Below are 19,150 nucleotides of genomic sequence, written 5' to 3' on the forward strand. Positions count from 1 at the left end.
CGGCCAGAGCCATCCCTCACTGATGCACCAGCTTACATGCCATCATAGAGGTTGATGGGCTGCTCTTAATAAATCTAATATACAGTATGTAAATGCAGTTAAAGCTGATCTGTCTTGAGACCACAAGCACTAACTACCACTGGCCTTTGCTGGTGAGGGGGGCCCACCAGAGACCGGTCACTGGCATGAAGAGCAACCCCCTGATAGACCATAAACATAATATTTTATATTAAATGTTATGTGACTAATTCACTCTATTTTGGAATGATAAATGAACAACGAATTAAAAGATAGTTAACGTGCAATTAGTAAGTGTTTTTATACTTCTGTAATCAACACTCCAAGTCTGCATTAGTAACTGTCACTCAAAACATTGGCATTCTTATCAAAATGCAAAAGCTCCTAATCATATTTTCAAAGCAAATTCAAAGCTCCCCACCTGCCCATCACGCTCCCCGTCTGCCTGCCAATGTTTCTATTTATGGGCCTCCTTTCTTTCTCCCATAAAAAAAAACAAGTTTATTATTTAGAGAGGGGTAAAAGTAATCAAAAATTCTAGCATTGTATACAAATGAATGGTTGCATGCCATGGGTCTCCTGTGCCTCTGTGCTGTTTTGTGCAGACCTAGTTTCCATACCAGCAGTGGATGATGTGGGTGGGTGTGCAGTTCAGTTTGTGTGTGACGCGCGAGCCCATAGTTCTCTGGAGTCCCTATGGGAGGAGGACGTGTCGGAGGATTTACAGTGACACGCCATGTGCTCCCTGGCAAAGCCTGCGTGATGAGCAAGTGCCACTCTGTGATGTACTGCCCAGGTGGGAGATGGGTTGGAACGCTTGACTGATCAGGGACCAGTAAATCTGTCTGACTTTCGGCAGCTAAGTAACTGGGCAAAGCCTGGAGGCTTCCCCAATGCCCCCTCGGAAGGGCCTGCTAGAGATAATAGGTAATTCTAGATGAGCTTGCTTTGATAGTCAAAGTGATGGCCTTTCAATGACTTGTATTTCAGTAGACAATCAGCATTCACATTATGTGATAAATGTATTATATTGTATTGCACTGAATGAACAGAACTGCATGAAATTCAACACAACCGACTTTAGGGTGAAATGATAACAGTTGCACTAATTCAGCCATTTTAGAGAATATTGGAACTTCTTTGTGTTCTGACCACCATTCCTTGCTCGGCTTATTCTAGCAATTTCATTCCCTCTCAGAGTGCATACGCATCAACACTTTTGCAGTGAGTTCAAGGAACTTTGCTGTCAATAAATGAGATGTCTCTGTTCAGTCTTTTTCTCTCAAAGGAAAATATATTGCCTAAAGTGCAGTGTGCATTATGAGACAGGTCGCGCAGTAACAGAGAATTGGAGAATGCATTGTTACGTTGTGAAGGCAGTGGGCCCACAATAGCATGAAAACAGATTGGATATGAAGATCACCACTATACAGAGTGCTTCCTGTGTATCTTGGTTTGAATAGGACACTATTTTCCCATGTAAAACATTTGCTTCTTCATGCTTATTGCTGAATAAGCTGAACCTGAAGAAAGATGCTGGTTGAAAGCAAACACTGCCTCTTCACAGAATGTTATTTTCTTGACACTGACTGTGTCCTTGTGTCTTCTGTCAACTGAGAATTCCGACGTGAATGGTCTAACGGCTCCCTTCTGTCAATGTATGCATTATGCTTCTACCGAGGGAAGGGAAAAAAAACAGTATTGTTGACTTCTGGGAATGTTTTGGCAGCACGAACACAGACACGCTCCAATGGTGGTCGCTTGTGTCACTTGAAGACCTTTGCAATTCAAATGCTCCTCAATTCCTGTTGTTCTGCCAGCGCTGTGCAGGGCATGAGAACCCAGCTGGCAAACAAGGCTTCTCTGACCCACACTGGGCCCCATGGTTTCTCTCCCTGCTGCGGGAGACAAGAGACGGGTCTGCTCCCCGCGCTCTCTGTCACATCGCTCATTTCGAAAAATGAGGCCGTTGCATTTGACTCCTCGAGGAGGGCACTGAGCTGGGCGAGATGGTGTTGTATGTTGGCATCGCTGCCACATTGTGTATTCCAGATCCCCTTTGCCATCTGACAGCAGTGGTCTATTCAGGGCTTCTTTCACACACACACAAACACACACAGAGAGACACTCGAATTCTTAAGCCAAGGATCTGAATAGCTATTGTTACCCTGAGAGGCAGGTGGGTTGTGCCATGTGAAATGTTGTCATCTTTGTCGACGTGTCTCCAGAATTAACAGGAAAGCACACAAGCATTCTGGATGACAGCTGAACTCAAATATTTTACAGTGTTTTCATTCGTCTTGCATTAGTATACAATCTCAGGCCTGGTTGATCTACGTATGTGAAGGGATAGAGAAAAACGTGTGTTTCAGTTCAACCAGATACAAAACAATGAAGTGCTTCATGGCCGAGTGAAAGATATGAGAGTAGTTTGTCAAGGATCAGACTTCCCACAGCTTGTTACTTACCTTCAGCATAAATAAGGGTATGAGAGCGAGAGAGAGAGAAGAAGAAATAGACTAAATGTTCAAAAGCATGCCTCTAAGTAAGGCCTCTTTGAAAAATATCTTTTCAAAACAGCATGTTGTCGGAACAAATTGTAACAAATGTGAAAACAAAGATCTGTTTGTCAGCGTTGGAATATGGCATGCTAGTCAAAAGCCACTGGATAAAGCTTGTATGTTACAAAGACAGGATGTGTACTGTGTGAAGAGGGGAAAAAAACGAAATAAAAAGCCTTATGACTGTGTTGAATGAACTTCATCAAAGGACATCCACATAGCAACAGAGACTGTGTTCACGGCAATAGATGGCATATAAATGCTTTGGTCTATGTGCAGACAGAAACCACACAATGTATTTTCTTGGTTTCTGAATCCATCTCCTCTCTCTTTCCCATTTTGATTCTTGGACTTGGGTGAGAGAGAGAGTGAGCGAGGACAAGAGTGAGAGCATGAGATCGGAGCTTCAGGGCATCGTGCTTCAGTCTCCAGCTCAATTTCCAGTTAAATGACTCTTAATTCAAAGTGGCCTCTGTTCTGAGAGCATGTCGAGGTATTTAGGGATTATCGTTTAGCGCAGGCGATGCACAGTGACCTTCTGGCCCAGGTATTGTGGAGGAGGGCACACAGTGGGAGAGAAAGAGAGAGAATGAGAGAGAGAGAGAGAGACTCACGCTTCTCTTTTCCTTGTTCTCTTTCCTCTCCGTCTTCTTCTCTCTCCTTCTCTCCTACTGGGAGCGTTGTCTTCCCTGCTAATGATGCCCCCTTCACCCTGGCCTTGTTTCTGCACTCTCTCGCCTTTGCACAGACGGTTGCGAGGGCATCCAAGAGCAGACATCATCCCTCCATCCCTTAACAAAGTCAGAGGAAAAGGGCGCCGGAGCATCTGCAGGCGGGAAAACGTCTTTTTTTTCACATGTCTTGGGTTGGCCTGATACTGGCGCTCAGCCTTCACATCAGCCAACACAAAAGACAACTTCACAGCTTTTCAACAGAACTACCCTTTCACCACAGACATTAGCTTTTTTTCATGATCTTAGGTCTGCTGATCACAGGATCGGGACAGTAGACAAATTGTGCCCAATGGCGGCGCCTCGTCCACAATGCCATTTCTGTGCAAACATTAGGCTTCTATTGACCCCTTCTTTTCTCTTCATGACGCCCTCCCCGCACGGGCGATACAGATGGCTTTTCATTCCCCCTTGAAGACCCGTGACACCATTAGCCATCTCTCCCAGGGCTTGACAGAGCCGTTCTATATCAGGGCCTTTCAGTCAGCTCCTATCACATGAACTTTAAAGGGGGCCAGACTGCCTTGATGGTGTTAGAAGCCAAGATGCTCTTTTAGACCTCTTGGGTCAGGTAAAACAAAAAAGTGTGTCTGATTTAGCTGTCATGTTGATAGTTTTCTATTTATTTATGAATTCATTATTTATTGTGTTTGGTGGTGCTGTTTTTTATTTATTTATTTTGGGGAGCGGGGGCGCAACAAACACACGCTCTCTCCCGGCCTGCACTGATTCAATTTCCCAGCTCTCACTCCCGCCCATGTGACTTAATCGGCTTGACAGAGTCTCTCAGCCTTGGGGAAACTCTCCTTCCTCCAGTACCCCCCTACCCTCCCTCAACACACACACACACACACACACACACACACACACACACACACACACACACACACACCACCCCGCTTCCTTTCCTTCTCCTCAAGTTTGGGCTCGCCGTGACAAACACGCAGTGGCACTGTTTGCCGCGCCGCACTATGCTTCCGCTGGAGCATCTCCGCACTCAAACACGCATGTATGCAAAAGTCTGATTCGCTCACACACACACACACACACACACACACACACACACAGAGCGCCCTTCTCCCCTGGCTACCTTCGCCTTCCTCTCCCAGCACTCCTTCTCCCCTGCTCTTTGTCTCTTAATTGAATATGCTGATGCAGGCACAAAAGCTTGCAGGCATCCACAAAAAAGTGTTTCTGCCAGTTCTTTTACCCAAGAGGCTGTTAGAGGATGTTTTCATCTCCTGTAAGGCTGTAGCTACGCTGTGGGTTCAGGTTCAAAGCTGCAGACCTGCACACAGTACGTTCTCTGCTTCATCATGAACGGCTTGGCCATTTGAGGTTCATCATTGAGGTGTGGGGGGGGGGGGCAGCTGTGGGCTGTAGGGATTTAGGACAACTGAGCGTGCAAATGGAAACTTTACCAAAGTAAACAGCCCATGCTTTTTGGTTAGAAATAGTGCAGCTTTTGCCTGCAGAACTCCCTAATTTGCCTTTTTATGATTCAAAATCTTTTTATTATTAATAGCAGTACGATCTGCAGCAAAGCATTATCTCGACTGTAGAAAAAAGAAAATGCCGTTAAAGCCGGCATTTAACGAGGTTGGACAATATTAAACATTAAACTGGATAGATGTGAGCAGCAGAAAAGGCCCATAGCAAATCAGTCTTTAAAAAAAAGAAATTATGACTCTGTCTTTATTGTTCCGCTTTTCATGGCTCATCCATTTGACCTTCTGTAACCTCTGGAGATAAAACCATGCCCAGTGCCATATTTGTGTTTTTTAAAAGCCTGTAGGCCTTTATTCTCTCTGTTGAATTAGAGGCAACAATCCTCACACATGTCAGTAGCCATTTTCACCAAAAGAATAGACTTCACTACACCCCCCCCCCCCTCTCTCTCTCACTGTCTCTATTTATCACTTCCTCTCTATCTCTTTCTGACACAAGACACACACTTTCTCCACCCTCCTATCACTACCTTGCAATGTGATTACAGTCCTAGCAGCCCTCACCCCTACTCCACCCCCTCAAATCCCTCCAGGCATTCTTCCATCCACAGGGGTGGCACTGTGCCCCCTTTCTCTCCGGCTCCCACCCCGACCTGAGTGTCTGACAGAGGGGGGCTCAGAGTAGGAGGTTATAACGCTGATTGCTCCCGACAAACTCTCCCCAGACGCCCTGTTTCCCCTTTCCCTTCCCATTTCCAGACGTTCCCTTCCACATGTCTAAGCATTTTAATGACATATGCTCGCAGGCTTTCTCCGGCTGTATTAGTGGAGCGTGCCTACCTCAGAGCTAAGACTGTTTGTTGGGGGGTGCTTCTGTGTGTGTGTGTGTGTGTGTGTCTCTGTGTGTGTATGGACTGGGGGATGATAGAGGGAATGAGAAGATGAGAAAAGAAGAGATGGGAGAGACAGAATGAAGATTAGATGGATGTGGGATGATGGGAAAGGCAGCGTTATGAGTTATGTTTGAGGATTCTCCCGCGATTTTCCGTTTTCATTATAAATAATGACGAAAATGAAAACACATTTTCCTTTTCAAAGTGGTAATTTGCCTTTGTAATGGCAATGCCTTTTCATCCTCTCTCTCTCTCCGCTGTCCCTCCTTTCTCCATCCATCTCTCTTTTCATTAGGCTTTATCTGCTTCCCCCTCTCATCTGTATCTCTCCCACAAGCTCTCTTTCCATCTCTCTCTTCTTCCTCCATTCCCTGGCTGATAATTTCCACTTTATTTCCATTAGGCTGTTTGTTCACAGCGGTCTGTCGCTGTAATTTATTAGAGCTGTCGGTCTAACTGATGTATCTCAGCCGAGCCATCACCTTCTCCCAACACACACAAACTCTCTCACACACACACACACACACACCAACACATGTGTACAAACATACCCATGAACGCAGACATCATAATCATGGACATGCATGTGCATGCTCACACATATGCCCATGCACGCACACACAAACATCATTTCTATACTCCTTCATGGAGAGCTGCCCTACATAATGTTGTTTCCCCTGCTCTAGCGGTGCGCTGTCCCTGTGGCCCAGTGCGGGGAGCCGGTGACGGCACGGCGGCCTGGTGGCGGCACATGGTGCGCGGGCACATGGCGCGCCTCACCTCCTGGGACCTCCAGGTTGAAATCTGGTTCATGCCTCTGTGGGGGCCACCACTGCTCTGAGTCCATCATTAATTCAGAGCTAACAACTCTCTCTCTCTCTATCTAGCTCTCTCTCACTCTATCATCTCTTTCTATCTCTCTCGCTCCATCTATCTCTGTCTACCCCTTTCTCTTCACTTTATTTATTTATATATTTATTTGTGTGTGTGTGTGTGGGTGTGTGTGTGTGTGTACGGGGCCAGGGGAGGGATCAGTGTTGCGTGTAGCCGCTTGCAGCCCAAGATGTAATGCCACATGTCATGCCACATGGCCCTTGAGAGGGCAGCTCATGAGGCATGTAATGCCTCCCCGCGTTTGGGGCATCTGTTTCCCAAGAGAGAGAGAGAGAGACGAAGAGAAAAAGAGAGATGGGGAAAGAGAGGGGGGAGAGGAGGACAAAAAAGATAAATGAAACTGAAATGAACTGAAAAGTCAGCAAGCAGCGACTGATCATGTGGTGCAAAATGCTTTTTAAAAAAAGTAGGAAGATGTTTTTCCCGTGCTTCAAAGATTCAGCGTACTTATTTTCGTTTCATTTCTCATCTTTCTTCCTCAGATGCCTTACTCTGACGCCAGTGCACATTATGTATGAAGAAATTGTCATTTGTGTTACACATGTTCCAAGTCATCATCCCATCTCATTAGAGAGGCAGCACATCAGGGTGCCTTTTACAGCAAAGACGACCAAGGCGCTTGGCCCCTTAATTGGAACGGGGTCTTTTGATGGGGTCCGCTTTTCAATTCTCACCTTGCCCGTGCTAGATAGACAGGTTTCGATAAATGTGTTGAACCAGGACTACAGGCTGAGATGCCTTTTTTTTGCCAAAGGACGCCTGAATGGGGCGGAGGCAACAAAGAGACCCCTGCAATGTTCCCTTGCTCATCTTTCACCCTGGATGCTGGCTCTCTGACTCCCTGGCCGTCGCCTTTCTGTGCAATGGCTGCAAGATGAAAGGCTCTTGTTTGGCAGCCTTCAAAAGAGTGGAGAAGGCACTGAAAGTCCTCCTTGCGCCCCCCTAACCATCACCACCTCTATTTTTTGTCTCTAGCCTCCTTATTTCTCCATTTCTTCCAACTCTGCGTTTCAGAGGCTTATTGAGGTGGAGTGGCTAGTGCAGCTCCTTCATATCTATTTGAAGGGAGTACAATGGAGGGCCTGCATCCCACATGGCCATTCCTCATTACTGCCGTCCTTGGGCTTTCACCGAGCCAAAGAGAGTATGTTGTCTTACAAGTGAGGCGGAACAATTACGGTATCTGTGCCAACGCACACGCACGGCGAGGACAGGAGGAGCACACTGGGTGAACACCGGCGTCCAACCGCGCAAGGCCTCGTCACAACCCGAAAGACAGAAAAAATAAACTTGGAACAAAACTAGAGGGGAAAAAATTAAAAAATAAATAAATAAATTAATAATAATTTACTACAGCAGAACTCCATAATTCTCATCCTGAATAGATTCCTGAATCAGTAGCTAACTGGGTTCTTGCCCCAGCAAGGAACCTGTCCATCTGGATGAGGGTCTGTGGACGTCTGCGGGAGATTCACAGATCCAGAGATAATTTGATTCACTCCCGCCCCATGCATCCCTAAAACCAGTCTATCACTTGGCTGGAGTCCCTGTGACCTGAACCGGGCAAATGAGCTTTTAATGAATAGAGCTGTCCAGAAGCAAAGGTCACCGGCATGGGGACAGTCTTTGGAGTTAGACAGCGATTTTGTGACGCCGATAGCAGATCCTCTGAAAATATATCCCTGTAATGTACAAGACCGGAATGTTTAACTAGCTGCTTTCCTAATGTCACTTGGCATGAGGGCAGTGTTAAACACACCCCCTGGTAGTTATGGGTGCCAGAATAGGGCGAAGCAGGATGATATTTGAGTCTCTCTGTGCTGTCGTATTTACGCTGTGCTATTTACATCTCTCATACCTCTCTATCAAAGCTGCAACACATCCATCACAAGGATGAATAATTTCAAATGGATTCTAAATTTGCCACGGTAAAGCTGTTATGATTCCTCGAACAATAGGCGATAATAAAATTACCATACAAAGGAAGCAGAGAGGGGAATCTCTCTTGTTCACTCGCTCACGTACACATATGCACATCAACGCCAAGGATTACCACAGGCATCTTCTGGTACCTTTAATTTGTGACAGCAATCCCTTTTTTTGCTTTGAGTTTTCTCTTTTATGTGCAGAGATAGCTGTGTTTACCTGGGAGGTATTGTGTTTTGATGTTATTAATCAGACAATAATGAGATAACGTGGCCTTTGGAAAGGAAGAAAATCCCCCGGAGCCTGCCTGGAGAACAAGAGCTGTTGGCTTACCTAAATACCTCAAATCGCTCCTTTGCTGTTTGCTGAACAACCTAAGGTGCTTCTTTCGCTGTTTTCCCCCTCTTCCAGCAGATTTGCCACCTTATTTTCTGAGACAACTTCCAAACACATTAAACTTGTGGTGGAAAAAATGGATAGAAACACTTCCTAGTGTGGTTTTACATGCTAGTTAGCAACAAACCGCAAGTCAGATTGCTACCTAAAACCAGAAGTGCTTTTCTCCCCTCTGAGAGCAAGGCAAAATCTCGGTGTATTTGAGGGGGCAGGTTGGGTGCAGGCATATGAATCATTTTCATGTGACTCCAAAGCTCTCCTTGCTTCCTCGCCCTGTCCGCTTGACCGGCAGAGAGACACGTTGACCACACACTCAGGACCGGCTATCAGAGAGCTATCTGGACCTGGCATTATATCTTTTATATGGCTAGAGTCCACTTATCTGTCATTATATGGGCCTCCCTGGTAACATTATTACTTCAGATAAGGATACAATAAACTGCCATGCCTTTTAAGGCTCTCTCGCTCTAATCCAATCTCTGACACTCAGTGTGTTTATCACCGGCCTCCTGAAGAAGACCCCCCCCCCACACACACACACACACACACACACACACACACACACACACACACACTCTCTCTCTCTCGCCCTCCACTTATTCCTTTATTATATCCAATAATGGACGGGCCTACCCTTCTCCATAAGTGTTTATTAACCCCTTCACAGGGAGAGGATGCTTTCCTTGATGCTCCTAACCTGTGGAAAGGGTGATGGTGATGGTGGTGGTGGGGGGGTTGATTACATTTGCCTTAAGTGGTGTGTCTTACACTGGAGTCAGCAGCGAGCCCATGCCATTTAGCACAGGTCCGAGGCCAAGAGCCAGCGCAGGGCCGGGGCAACTCCGGTGTGACTCTGTGATTTTCTCTAATGTCCCACAGGGGATTGAGCAATGACCACTGCCGCTTCACCCGGGAGGCCAGCCAGATTGAAATCCCTGCCAGACCGCTTGAAAGGATGGCAAATCATTTAACCGTGCAATAGCATATTAGCATTTTTCAGCAGGCGCGCTGGTTGTGGAAGAGAGAAAGAGAGTGACAGAGAGAGAGTGAAAAAAGAAAAAGGAAGAGGGAAACTCTGATATTAAATTGCTCTTGAACTCAGCATGAAAATTAGGTCTGCAATGTGCAAAAAGTGCTAAACAAGCTCACAATCATGAAATGGCAAAAACTAAAAAAAACACACAATTAGTTAGAGTTTAATTTCCAGTGCTTTCATTCTCTCTCTTGCTCAAATCCCTCTTAATGCACCGTGGGATATAAGAGGGAGGAGATGAAGAGAGATGTTTGCCACAAAATGTGGCCAGAGTCCAGCCTGGCAACAGTAATTCCCCGAGTGTGTGTAGGTGTGCAGGGGCTGCTTCTGAGAGTATGCTAAAGGATTCTTTTGGCATATAAAAATAGCCCCCATTGTTCCTGTAGAGTGAGCTCATAAATGACACCTTTTAGAAGACAAATGGTGATGATAGATGGAGCAATCAAAAGTGGTTCTCTACTTCTCAAATCACTTCAGATAGACTATGCATATGGACGAAAAACAGAGAAACAGAGTGTTTTTTTACTCCCTGCTGTAGCTGATGGGTGTTGAAATCACAGGCAATGAGGCTCTCAGAGGTGGCAGAAATGGAGCCTGACCCTACCGGTGAAGTGTCACATGAGAATAAGAATGGCAGTTGGGCTCAGCAGCTCCCTCTATAGGCAGAGGATGGAAAGTCACAGAAGGGGTGAGTGACAGACAGCACAACACATACCAGCTCCATCATAATTCAGAGCCACGGGCCTCGTAGTTAAGTCATCCGAGGGGCCGATGGGAATTTGCCGTCTGCGTCTTTGAACGGAAAGCCTCTGTTTGACAAGCCTCCTAAGCCCAGTGTCAGGAGCTCCTCTGCTGCCCGTAACAAACTCTGCAATTAGGCCGTGAGAAGCTGGCCTCACGCCAGGGCTGACAGGGAGATGGAAGGGGGAGAATCACCACCAACAACAACACCACCCCCCCAACCCCCCCTCAGAAAACAACCCAGACAGCCAAACTTCTCTCACTGGCGGCTCATAAAACCAGCCTTTGTTAGATAACTTTGGTTACATAAACATTTTTCTGGTTTATGATGCGGGTGAGACCCAGCCAAAACTCTTTTGATGCCTGTGTGCTGAGGCTATGCAAAGGAAATCAGTAGCTCTTGGTCGGCTGTAGGCTGTGGGATACTTTAATGACTGTTTGTTTGCAAGTACAAATACAGTTTGGACCCCCACCCTGCCATTCAGGTCAGACAGGCTTCTTTTTAAAAAAAAAAGCGTCTTTCAGATCGCTGGAAGATCAAATTGGGGGGGGGGGATCTCAAACCGTGACGCTCTGTGAACAATTATCCCCAGCTCCCACAGAGAGCGTAGTTTGCTCTTCTACACTCCTTGCTGTTTACCCAAAACCCAAATTAATGAGCAGGGATGAAACACACCCACACACTTGCACTTCCTCTCAACACACACCTACACAAGTGCCGCTAGTAACACCAAAGTCCAATACCTCCTCTTAGATGGATAACAAGGGCACTGTTTGGCTTTTCATAACAGATATTGCTCCCTGGGGTAAACTCTGGTATTGAAACACAAGACTGGCTATTGTGTCGATAGAGACGCTTGCGTTTTTCCGGCATGAGGTGCTCCTCTTCCTCTGCTTGTTTCCCACATACAAGTTTAAAGCCTGATTTGCATTTATATTGCCGTTCAAAGCTCACTTCTGTAATTGGTGTTGCACAGAGATGCACCCCACCTTCAGTGTACACAGACATATCTGGCTACCCTGTGCGTACAATTTGAAAACCACTCTGCCTCCTGCTTGTTTTGTTAAATATCAGCAAAGAAAGATTGAGAGAAAGGGGTAGGTGGGGAAGAGAGGTAAGAGGTGTGCCTGTGGGGGGGGGGGGTGGGCTGGGCTGAAAGAGGCGGATTAGCAGGGGAGGGGGGAGAGGGTGTGCGACAGCCAAGTTCATCCAGGTGTAATATTGCGCTGTCCCAGAAACTTCCAGCAAACCACTCTCCAGCCGTTATCAGATCAGCAACCCAATTCCTCAAGTGCCGCTTGCGCCGCAACACGAAATACATCTTCCCACCTCCCTCCAACGCTGCCCGTAACAATCCTGTCAGCGCATTTACTGGCTGGTTTACTCACAAAACACTCCAGCCGCTTTGCAGGATACACAGCATTATATAGGCTGCTCCCCACTCTTGCGGACGACATGTGATTTACCAAAGGCAATAACAGCACAACTGCACACACCACAACATCTGAGCTGATTGCCTTTTTTCTGCCCACCCCCCACCCCCCCCCCCCCCCCCCCCCCCCCAAAAAAAGAGAAATGTTCACGCTGCATGTACAGTAGTCTGCAGGTGCACAGGCGCAAACCTTGCCAGGCCGACATTCATGTTCAGTCAGTGGACAGATGGTCAGACAATGGCTTGAGAAGTGCCGGGTTCTCAACAGTAGCTTGTAATTAAACTGAGCAAAAAAGAGGGTGTGTGAGATAAGGGCTTGTGTCGGCAGTGTGGATAGAAGTGAGGCTTTATACATGGAGCAGGAGAGAAAGAAGAAAAATGACAAAAGAGAGAAAATGAGAAATAACACAAATTGCTGGCTAGTTCGACACATATTTCCATTGTTACATATTTTTTATACCATGCAGGGGATGCATACAACTTCAGCACATCCATACTGCATACATACTGTAGTACACAGTGTATGGTTAAATGCATAAAATCAATACGGCATCTCAATACTGATGACCTCAATATGACACTTGAACCCGACCTCTCACCTCCAATCCTCAATGTTCTATTCAGATGTCATACTAATTGAATAATACACTCGCTCAATGATAACATTCAATTATGTATGAGTTCAGCAAGGTCTATGTCTTTGCTACTCTCCTTCTACCGTCCACCCACAGACCGAGAGGAAGCCACTGCTTTTGACCAGCTGTGCACCAAAAGCAGAGTGGTTCTCCCTCTGCACTTTCCATAGAGAGTAGTCGAGCCCAATAGCGCTGCCGTTGTTCCTGTGCATTAGACTGCAATTTAGAAGCCATTAATCCTTCCTATAATCTGTCAGGAAAAAAAAAATCCCTTTGCCTTGCCCTTAAACTGCCCCCCCACCCCTTCACCCCACACGCCAGCCCGCCCCTCCAGTTCATAGATCTGATGGGTTCATTGAGAGAGCCGTCTCCTCCTCCCTTCCTCCCTCTCTCGCTCTGGACCCCTCCTTCCCTTAGCGAGCTCTGGAGTCGGAGCAGAAACGAGTGAACGATCCCTGGGAATGGTTTCTAGTTTGTGTTTGGGTTGGGGGAGTGCTGGCTGCTCACCACCTGGCTCCACAGGTTACCTCGTGATCCCCTGCAGCATCTGGTTGAATTACTTAACATTGCGCCCAGCAGACGTGTAATCCCGGATAATGCCCGTTTTGCCGAGAGTGCACCAATCTGGATGAATTCAACCCCCCCATCACCCCCAACCCCTCGGAATGAGATCCAAGAAAAAGCTCGGAAAAAGGGGATGAAGTGGGTGGGTGGGTGGGGGTGGGGTTGTAGGTCCTAGTACGGGTCTGACTGTGGCGTGATTTGATTGGAAAGCTTACGAGGCTCTGTAAACACTAGTTGTTTTGCTGCATCCTTTCCTGCGGTATCTCTAACACAGACACACTGGATTTATATATCATATAATATCCAAATACATTATGAGCTATAGAGCTCAGAAGCCATGTCAGTTTAACAGTGCGTGGGATTGTAATGACGGAATAGCGGTGATTAACAGTACTGTACTTGCAATAATAATACTATCATTATTGTAAAATTATCTTGAGATGATTTGGCACGCTGCTATCAATGAACCTTGAAACTGTGGTTTGAACTACAATTAACAAGACACTGAATAAACACCATGGCTGTTATCATTATCATATCTCATCTGAAAAAATAACTACATGGAAGAATCTGTTCACCTTAAACAGCACCAACACAGTTCACAGTACACACACACACAAAATGTGCGTCTTGCAGAAAATAAGAGATCAAATATATTCCAGTCAGCTTTTCATGTGAAAATCCAGGGCTAAAGGCTGGAACTGAGCCTCAGTGCTTTTGAGAGATGGATCTTGATTATTTATTCATATGTTTACTTATTCCCAGGGAATATCCAATGGGCAATCGGCTAGCGTGGGATTAGGTTTAATCTAGCGTGACACAGAAAAAAAACAGCAAGGGTCACTGGCTTCCCCTGGTGACTTATAAAGAGTGCCTCGGCAGAACTCGTAAACAAGACTTGGTGACCCGGGCAGCCTCAATCAAGTGTATGACATCTCTATCAATTACCCAAATATGAGTCCCAGATGTATGGCCAATATCATGCAAGAGACTTCTTTTACTTGAATTCAATATGGTCACTGGAGCAAAATGTTTAATGGCTATGTTCTTTAATACGGAAAACAGCGGTAAGGCAAACATGAATTGGAAGCCAGAGACAGAAAAGCCAGCATGACAGCTAAAGGATAAATGAAATTCATTAGTCTAAACATGATTGTGATGAGAAAGAGAGCAAAAAAAATGAAATAAGTACAACTGGATTACTACGTGCCATAATCCAAGTATCTGAAGAAGGTTTAGAGAGTGACAAATAATTGTTTAATAATTTTGTAATGAATCCCAAATACGGGATAGCATTCACTCTTGTCATTCGCGAAGGACACCCACCACACTCGCAGGCACATATGCACCACTTTGTAATTTTAAGACGTGACACAGAAGATTTGCTCGCAGAAGAGGGAAAAAAATCCATTCATCTGAATGTGACATTTTAATTATAAGGCTATTCAGAGGGATGTTTCCGGTCGCGGTCGCGAACGGGGGAAAAAGACTTTTAGGCAGACAGATTGCTACCAAATGAGAGCGAGGCTCTTAGTGCACTAAGACTTGCTTTTCAGGATTCAGGGAGAGAAAAAAGGAGCTTAAAGATGAAGCACTATGGTGAGTTAGCAGTGGTAAGTCTTGTTTATGCCTTCGTGGCATAGGAGATTGATGGCAGCAGACTGCACGTCAGAGATAAAAAACGTGGAGCAAAAGAGACAGACAGAGAAACCATGAAACAACTGAGAGAAAGAAAGAGAGAGAGGAAGAAAAACAGGGTTGTGTGGGTGTTTGTGTGAGTGGTGTGGTGTGTGAGTGTGCTCTGTCAACGTGCGTGTGTGTGTTTGTGTTTCAGCACATTTTCAGGAAAGGCAAGCACTGCCCCCAGTGTGTGTGTGTGTGAGAGAAAGAGAGAGAGAGACAGAGAGAAAGAGGGGCGAGCAGAGCAGGCTTGGCGGAGTGCTGGGGTGAGAGTGGCATCCATCTGAGAAGGTGGCGTCAGGAGTGCATCTCGGTGCCTGAGCCGACAGCGCCGTGTGTTGCTCTGCGGCGCATGTTTTAGCAGTTCATTAGAGAGGCGTTCAAGCACAAGCAATAGCCCACACTTTAACCAGCCATCCGAGGGGACCTCACACACATTACGGTCTCTCGCCCTCTCTCTCTATCTCTGTGTCTATCTATCTTTTACAGGAGATATAAACACATAGAACGCCAAAGTAACTTCACATAGAGAGAGGTGGGGGGAAAGAGGAAAGAGTAAAGCAAGACAGGGGGAAAATGAAGGAAGGATGGGTGAATTTGGGGAGGTGGGGAAAAAAACTTGGATGACAGGTGGGATATGTTGAAGACAGAGGAGGGGATAGGGGAGCGAGAGGGTGGAGAGAGAGAGAGAGAGAGAGAGAAAGGTACACTGAAGCAGTGACAGGGAGGTGATGTTAAAAATAGCCACGGTCCAGAAAGCTGAGATAAATTGAAAAAAAAGGAGAAAGAGCCAGAAGCTGAGGGGAAAGACAGAGGGAGAGAGAGAGAGAAGAGAGGAGAGGAGAGGAGAGGAGAGGAAAGGAGCATTGAGAGTGCAAGAGGAAGGAGACGGAATAAAAAAGGAAAACAAGTGAGAGAGAAAGAGAAGAGCGAGAGACAGAGAGAGGGGAGGTTTTTAGACAGACGGTTCGCCCAGCGGTGACGCTGGTTTTTCTCTCTGCTCTCCTCCCCGGATCCGTCCTGGCCGGCTGCGTGCCATCAGTCACAGCTCAGGACCAGGTGTCGGAGAGCGCCAGTGCCCTACATACTGGCACCGCCGCAGCTCCGACTCCGCAGCTCAGCTCAACTCAACTCACTGCCTCTCCTCTCCTCTCTGTTCTCTCGTCTCGTCTCCACCAGCCAAACACATCAACCCTGAGCCACACTGCCACCGCCGCTGTCAGCCCCTCAAACAGCTCGCTAGCCCACCTTTTTCCTACACCCCACCCCCCTCCTCTAATTTAGAGGGAAAAAAGGCAGAAAATAAAAAGGGCTCTATTTCCCTCTGGCCTTTTTCGCTGACAACGCCTGGCAACATAAACAGAGCAATAATTTGTAAAACACAATTTAGCTACAGGGGAGCACGGGAGTCCCCAGAGGCCGGTAAAAAGCATGCCGACGCAGGTTGTTATCTTGTGTTTACCTGCCAGGGCCGATATTATTTCATATTGTAATAACCAGCTCAGCTGAATTGCAGAAAAGGGCCATCTTCCGCCCGATATCTGGGGTATCTGTGGGTATTAATCTCCTGCCTGTGAACTGAAAGCGTCAGCTGTGGAGGGAAAACTAAGAGACCTCGGAGACTCTATACATCTCACTCCTCCTCTGAGGCTTTTGTGTTACTGTAGCGTCGTGAGCCTATTCGAACTCGCAGTCCACTTTCAGGAGAGAACCAAAGCAGTGGCGGACTTGTGACTTCCAACTTCCTTTGAACCCTGGGACTTTAAAACTTCTTGCTCTCCCAGCCAGAACAGACACTTTCATCACAGGCAACAGTGAGAAAGCCTTCTGCCTGAGAGAGGGACACAGTCTACTGACAAGAATCGCAGAGAGACAGAGAGATAGAGATGAATGGGCGCAATGTGTCTCACTGGTTAAGTGACAAATGACCAGCAGCAAAAAGTCCCAGCTTTTAGCCACTTTTAGCATGGCCTCGCTACCAGAAGAAAAAAAGATTATAATAATAAAAAAGGAGAGGAGCGTTTTTTTTTGTTGGCCACACCAGAGCAGGATACACTTACCCAGCTGTAAAACTAGATCATAAAGCTGACAACCTCCTGAGACGTGATCTACTACTCTTCAAGTGCCGCCCCTGAGAGCCGTATGAGAAGCTATACTCCCAGTGTCGGGTTCAAATTAGTGCTCTGTGCTGAGTGCATCCGGATATGGGTTTGTCTGCTTTATGTTCTTGCACACACAAACACACACACACACTGACATATACACATACACAATCAAACAAACAAACAAACACACCAGACACCAATCATTTCTTGTGCCTGGCACACAATAGTCTGTGCCCTGAAATAATGAGCTTTTGAACATGAAAACAAGCACACGCATCAAGCATCATTAAAATGTCTCTACTGTCCCCGTATTGCTTTGATTTGTGTTTGGATTATGATAATCAAAGGACTCAGGAGAGAGAGACAGAGAGCAAAAGAGTGCGAGGGAGAAGAAAAGAAACATGAGATTGAGAGAGTGAGACAGATATAGAAGACTAGATTCTGTAATGTTATACAGTGATGTCATGAGGAAAGGAAATAGTTGAGAGTCTATAGCGGACCACAGCCGACCGCCACTTTAGTGACTCAAAGTGAAGACATAGGACATCCACTTGATGATTATCAACAAAAGATTTGAGCCTTTTGTATTTGGCACGAATCAACACACACACACACACACACACAAACACACACACACACACACACACACAAAAGCCTCTCACACACACAATCAGTCTTCAAATGCTGCCCAGTATGAGGGGGTCAAACTTTGAAAAGAAGCTCTTGAGGCACTGGGGCGACCCTGACACACCGCGAGATTAGCCATACTATTCTCTTTCTGGGTCACTAGCCGCCAGAGAGCCAACAATCGACCCAATCTATTTAGCGGCTCGCTTCGCCGCCTGACTCTTCTCCGGTCAGACCCACTGATCAAATCCCCGGCACCTCTCAGGGTCCTCCGGCGAGGCGAGCGTGCCGTGCCGTGCATTTTTTTCCAAAGACAACCACCTGGTGGCAGGCAGCGGAAACATCATCCCGTGTTTGCCCATTTGTTTCCACAGCAGTGAGGCTCTCAAAGAACGAAACGCGCCAAACAAACACAAGCCCAGATTAAGCCAAAGCATTGTGTGTTTTTGTTGTTGTTGTCATGGTTTTTTCAATCCCTCCTAAAGCTCTGTGTGTCTTTGGGTTGTCTCTGTGTTGCCTGACCACCTCTTGGCATGCTGTGGGTGAACTGTCTGTCACTCTTTTCACAACAGACGGTGGAACAGAGACTGTGCCTGGTGCGTGTGTGTGAGTGTGAGTGAGTGTGATATTCAGAGGGGGGGGGAAATGGCAAAACTGAGACGCACTCACAGATGAAGGGGACATAGGAAGCTTTTCTGGCTTTTTGACACAGGATCTCTAACATCTAGTTTATCTGACATCTCTCTTCCCCACACACGCTGTTTCATGCTTAAAGAGCACAAGGCTCCACAAGAACACAAATGAAAGGTGACGGCACATGCTCTGGCATTTCAGACTGAGCTGAGAACTCAAAAGAGCACCACCCCCCACCCCCCTTCACCCCCATCCCTTTGCCCACAACCTCCGAAAAAAGAGCATTTACAGTGTGTCCACAGCATACAGGAGAGGCAAAACGACACATGAGACAGAAGAGAGAGAAACAGAGAGAGAGAGGGACAGGGAGTAGATGAGCAAAAAGAGTCTAGTTGCTTACCGTGACCCATGAGACAGATGAGGAGGAAGACCCGAAGGATCATCTCTGCCGCCGGAGAGGGACCTCAAAAACAGTTTGTGTAGGAAGACAGAAAGTTGGAGCAGCACCACCACTGATGTAGTGCTTCTGGATGGGTGCTGACAGTCCCTCTGCCAGTTCCTGTAGTGGAAGAAGAAGTAGGGTCTGTCTCAGTCTAATTGGACAGATGTTTCTTAAGCTCTTTTTCAAAAACGTCTTCGCTCTTGTTCTCGGTGCGTCTTTCCCGTCCTCCTGTTTTTTGTCTGTCTTTAAGTCACTCTAGTGTTGTTGTCCGACAGTCGCTCTCTCCTGTTGATGGTGAAAAAGCTCGCTCTTGCACTGGCACACACGCTCTCTGTGTTCTCACTCTCTCGCTCAGTCTCTCACTGCCGTTCCATTCTCAATCTCAGAGCA

General features: G+C 46.6%; 1 protein-coding gene across 2 annotated transcripts in view; it reads right to left on the minus strand.

The window, feature by feature from the left end:
- kirrel3b (kirre like nephrin family adhesion molecule 3b) overlaps positions 1-18,761 on the minus strand; it is a gene marked incomplete at both ends in the record, with an annotated part of 162,610 nt that extends 143,849 nt beyond the window's left edge. For both annotated transcript variants that reach the window (XM_080844742.1, XM_080844741.1), the window contains one exon: positions 18,719-18,761. In XM_080844742.1, coding sequence (XP_080700868.1) covers positions 18,719-18,761 — 43 coding nt within the window. The remainder of the gene's footprint in view (positions 1-18,718) is intronic.
- Between the last annotated feature and the right edge of the window lie 389 nt (positions 18,762-19,150).

The sequence above is a fragment of the Sprattus sprattus genome, assembly GCF_963457725.1.
Source record: "Sprattus sprattus genome assembly, chromosome: 9".
NCBI lineage: Eukaryota > Metazoa > Chordata > Actinopteri > Clupeiformes > Clupeidae > Sprattus > Sprattus sprattus.